The sequence below is a fragment of the Salvelinus namaycush genome, chromosome 27 (assembly GCF_016432855.1).
Source record: "Salvelinus namaycush isolate Seneca chromosome 27, SaNama_1.0, whole genome shotgun sequence".
NCBI classification, from domain to species: Eukaryota; Metazoa; Chordata; class Actinopteri; order Salmoniformes; family Salmonidae; genus Salvelinus; species Salvelinus namaycush.
The window spans coordinates 36,920,026-36,925,394 of NC_052333.1; the positions used below are offsets into that span (position 1 = coordinate 36,920,026).

General features: G+C 40.8%; 1 protein-coding gene across 1 annotated transcript; it reads right to left on the minus strand.

The window, feature by feature from the left end:
* Positions 1-979: 979 nt before the first annotated feature.
* LOC120022403 (sperm acrosome membrane-associated protein 4-like) lies at positions 980-3,146 on the minus strand. The gene is made up of 3 exons (XM_038966291.1): positions 3,119-3,146; positions 2,711-2,821; positions 980-1,221 (listed from the first exon to the last, which is right to left on the minus strand). The coding sequence occupies exons 1-3, from the start codon at positions 3,144-3,146 to the stop codon at positions 980-982; spliced, it is 381 nt and encodes a 126-aa protein (XP_038822219.1).
* Between the last annotated feature and the right edge of the window lie 2,223 nt (positions 3,147-5,369).

Sequence of the window (5,369 nt, forward strand, 5' to 3'; positions counted from 1 at the left end):
CAGCAACTAGTGGAGATATCTAATAAATACAATACTCTTATCTAAAGCGACTTACAGAAGCAATAAGGGTTAAGTGAATTGCTCAAGGGCACATCGATGGATTTAACACCTAGTCGGCTCTGGGATTCGAACCAGCAACCTTTCCGTTAGGCTTCCTGCCGCCCACTACCTGCCACCCTTTTAGACCCACTTGCAAATTGAAAGTGATCTGGTGGAGTGAACAAGTGACTTTGTGTATTTGTTTGTTGTACTCAGTCAATTGTAAATGTACTTAGAGTTTTGAAACATGATTCATTTTGATGATCTGTTTAGATTTTTATGCTATGAGTTGGGAAAATGTACCACATGAAAATTGCACCAAAGTGAGTGATTCAAAAAAATATATATTACAAAACTTTTGATAATTCAAAACAGCAAAAAAAGAAAGATTCCTTTCTAGGATTTTCTTTATTTTAACTCCATAATACATGCACCACACATGATTGTAGTAACTTAAGGATAAATAAAATAAATGCCTATGTAAGGTTTAAGAATTCAATGTTACAGCTTCAACAATACACTGATCGACTTCCACAACAATAAGTATCTTAACATTCATGAACAGAAACTGTGTGAAAACAAAATTTGTGTCTTTAATGCATTCTGAGACATGTGCTTCTCTCTGCAAAATTTGAGGTGATAACTAAAACGCCCTTGATTATGGATACTCAGTGCATTACTCTGATAGGAGGCAAAGAACTTGAGAGGATGATGTGACAGCATAGCATCAAAACATGAGAAAAACAAGTCAAGCCGGTTTAAACATGCAGTGTGAATGAAACAAACTGTTGTCAAACCGGTTTAAGAAAACATTTCATGATGTATAAACAGACTAGGATTGGTCTTTATTTCAGGCTGGAGGATGTAAAGTCTTTATTTCGATGTAGGGGCTGTCTTCTGGTTCTTTGGAATCAGAATTAGAATGTGTCTTCTAGTTGTTCTAGTACAGCATGCTGCCCCACACGGAGGCCACCAGAGCAGCACCGAGGGCTGCGGTGACAGAGAGCTTGGCAGAGGTTGCGCCGCTGATTGTGACTGGGTTACACTTGTTGGTGTCGCAGCAGGTCCTGACAGTGGTGTAGGTGGCACCCAGGAGGGTGGCATTGGTGGTGTTGTTGCATATAGCACTCTCCAGACAGCCTTGGGTGTTGAAGCCTAGGAAAGTAGTGAGGGAGGGGAAGGCTAGATTGAGAGAGAAGATATGAGTGTTAGGATGATAATGAACCTGATTCTCTGTGTGTGTGTGTGTGTGTGTGTGTGTGTGTGTGTGTGTGTGTGTGTGTGTGTGTGTGTGTGTGTGTGTGTGTGTGTGTGTGTGTGTGTGTGTGTGTGTGTGTGTGTGTGTGTGTGTGGCAGGGATGGGCAATTGGCGAAATTCGCACCCCTTTGTAGGCTCGCAGATCAATTTCCAGTTGGGATCTCAACTTACTGTTGTCAGTCACTCAATTAACCATGTCAACTAACCATTTTTAGATTGGTAAATTAGGGGTTATTCCCATTGATGGAAGTTTAAGGAGAGGAAGAGATTTCAATTGACATAATATGTGCATAAGCTTTCAATTTACATTATGTCCTTGCCTTACCTTTCGTTGTGGCTGGCAACGTGACATTCTTTCTCTGCAGCTCCAAACAGTAAATATCAGTTTACTTGTAGCCACTATCTAGTTAGCTCTAGTTAAGATCTAGTTAGCTATAGTTAAGATCTAGTTAGCTCTAGTTAAGATCTAGTTAGCTCTAGTTAAGATATAGTAATGGGATTTTCAGTTATTTTTACTGACTCTGATCTTTTCGACACATTTAGTTAATTTGAGTTAGTAGCACGTAGGATTCATGATTCTACAGGCCTCTTGTTCACATCTCGTTCACCATAGGGGGCACGCAGGAACCCCACCGGTAAAAATGAATGGAAAAATTGAAAAAGAGGCATGATTCTACAAGCCTCTCGTTCACACGTCCATAGCGGGCTAATTGGAGCTTTCATTTGTTACTGAGACCTGTAAAAATGTTTATTTTTTTAAATTGCATTTGTTGATTGCTAGGCATACAAATAAGATTCTTTCGTGATACATTTCAAACAAGGTCTATTTGTGGCCGCAACCGGACAAGATTGTGAACTACTCTTAGCGGAATGAATTGCTTGACTGCTGTGAGGATGATAAGCACAATATAACTTCAGCCCCCCAAACGACTAAAATGAACGAGTCACGAAAAAAAAACGAATCATGACTCTCTAGTCAGTAAAAACAGTCGCTCAAAAATAACGAATCATTCGCAAACTGCGGTGCGCCCAGAAGAATGTACCGCCACTAAGTTGATACTTTCTCTTGTCTGGGTGCTAAAATGTTTAAAAATAAATAAATAATGTGATTGGCGGTGCAACCAAATCTCCCTTAGTAGCTCTGGCTACTGATATAACGCATTTAGTTGAGAGAGTTAAATTGTTTAACTGCACAAATGGAGTGATTGCACAAATCAGTTGACTGCTTGTGTGGGTATGGAGACCTGCGAGCCAATGTGGCCCCTCATTAAGAGTTCCGATTTTTTGTGGCACCCAGTTGCCCATCCCTGGTGTAGGGGGATGGGGAGTTTCTACCAAGCACGTTGTTCAGGTGAGCTGAATGAGAGGAGGGGATGGGGTGGGATGGTGTTTGAGGAGGAGTTGAGTACTTACTAGCTCTTCCAGTGAAGCAGCTACTTGTGTTGGTTGTGCAGACCTGATCAGCAGCATTTAGGCAAACGCCCATCAGGCCCACATCGCATTTGTTACACGTCAGCGACTCCGCTGAAACACAGCGTTGGGTGGGGTTAAACAATCAGATCACATGGCTTCACACACAACACACAATGGCTGAGTTAGAGAGGAAACATGACAATGATGATAAAATGTTAATTGTTTGTTTCTGTTAGACACATAGGAGGTTGTAAATACATCTGCCAGTACAGAATAAACAGGGGGCATCTTTGTGTAAGGTTGTGTTTCATGACTGAAGACCTCAGATGATTTGATGTGTGGTCATAGACATCTGAGCCCTTTGGCCCACACCCTTGTTTGGTGTGCTATACACTACCACAGCAGTACAGGTATGTGGCCCCCCTGGCTTAGACATGGCTTAGACTCTGATGGGTTAATACAATAAGGAACCAAATCCAAATGTTTCAAATGTTCTGAAGAGAAAAGACCATGACACCCAATCAAATGCCTTTTTTAGCATCCAATGCCAATGCCATGCATGGCACTGGTTGGGGAATGGCATCTACATATGTTGTCAGGTAGGTGACGACCAGTAATGAAACCTATTTGATCTGGATGTATTATTGTTGTAATCACAAGAAGTCGGTCCCTCTCCTTGTTCGGGTGGCGTTCGGTGGTCGACGTCACCGGCCTTCTAGCCATCGACGATCCACTTTTCATTTTCCATTTGTTTTGTCTTTGTGAGTAATTGCTTATTGTATTGCGGTCCGTATTTGTTTCCTTGTATTTATACGACGTGTATTGTGATATTGTTGAGTAAAATTGCTTTCATTACTCATATCTGCTGTCCTGCGCCTGACTCATCTCACCAGCTACACACAGACGCTTTACACACTGCCTCCAGCCATTTAGCCAATATGGAGGTCAAGATTTTACAGTCCGCTTTAAGATTTTTTTTAAAGAATAATGTGCAAATATTGTACAATCCAAGTGTGCAAAACTCTTAGAAACTTACACAGAAAGACTGCCAAAGATGATTCTAACATGTATTGACTCAAGGCGTGTGAATATTATGTAAATGAGATATTTCTGTATTTGTGAGAACAGATATCTATTTAATCCATTTTGAATTCAGGCTGTAACACAACAAAATGTGGCAAAAGTCAAGGGGTATGAATACTTTCTTAAGGCACTGTACAGCTGAGAAATTTGAAGTATTCACGAGCTGGGTTTTTCAAAGCTTGACATTCTTTAGTGTACTATCCGGTGTCAAACAAACCTTCCTTGTTTCCCTGTTGTATAGTAGTAGAGCATCCTATTTGTTTTAGCTGCATCTTAAAATATACTTCTGTGACCAGTTTGAAATGCACAATGATTGAATGGTATCTGTTAAGCCTATAAGTTTCATGTTTTTGATAAACAACCCTGAGTGGATCCTTATGTCTCTTGTGAACCACTCTTCCTGCTGAGTTGCACAGTGTATATTCGATAGTATACTTTCACCTCATCATCACCTGAGTGTGACTATCACCTGATATGAAAAGGAAAATCTCAGGTGATATTCAGTAAGTTGGCTTGTATAAGGTTAACCTGGCACCAGTTGCTGTGCGATGACATACCTGGGCTTTGTTTGAATAACAGAGGAATTCAGTGACACCTAGATACTGTAAATCAGAAATTTCCCTCCTTCCGCCCATCCCACCACCTGCTCCCTCCTCAACCACTTACATTAGTAAACCTCTCATTCCAAACATTCACACCTTTCAGAGGATGACCGAAAACCGGTTGAACTCCATTTCTCCCCTCCTCCTTTCGCCCCCAACCCAATTCTGACAGTATAAAATGTCTATGACCCAGGCTTTACCAGTTGGTTTTGCTAAATAAGACGTTTGAAAAGGATTATTTTTGCGATCAAATCTCAACTCATCACGTCTGTCAAGATGAACAAAATCGTTTTTGGAATCCTTGCAGTTGTTGCATCTTTTATGCTAGGTGAGTCTAATTAATCGTCAACGCCACTCGCTCACAAACAAAACTGAGGATGCAATTTGCTTGGACAATATTGTATTTCAATTGTTATCATGACAGGGTCAATTTAGCTACAGGTTTGTTCCTGCAACAATTCTCATCCATAGGTTTGATGATACGTGTCCGTTCTATTCAGTCTAAAGGATAGTCTACTTTATTACAGGCACTTTTTGGTGTTTATTTTCGGCTTCGGGTTGTTGTTTCATTTGTAAAGTTTTTGAGTTTGTAGTCTAGTTATGTAGCAATGTCCAGCATCTCCTGGCTAGTGTTTTTTCAAGCATGTAGCAATGCTAGTAGAAACTGTAAGCATTAGCTAGCGGCGCATTCAACAGCAGGGACGTGAGTGTAGAAGGTAGAGAGCACTTTCCCTATGCTTTTGAATACACTGCTAAGTGATTGTTAATTGACTGGTCAGAGAAATTGCTACAGAAACTTTGTAGAGACCTACTCTGTAGGAGTTAACATTTGGTCAGGGGGTCTTCATTCACAATCCTACAGAGAATGATGTAGTAGACAGCAGTGATGATCGCGAATTACAATTCTGTATGATTCAAACAAGGGTGTGGTCCAAAGGGCTCAGATGTCTATGACCACACATCAAATCATCTGA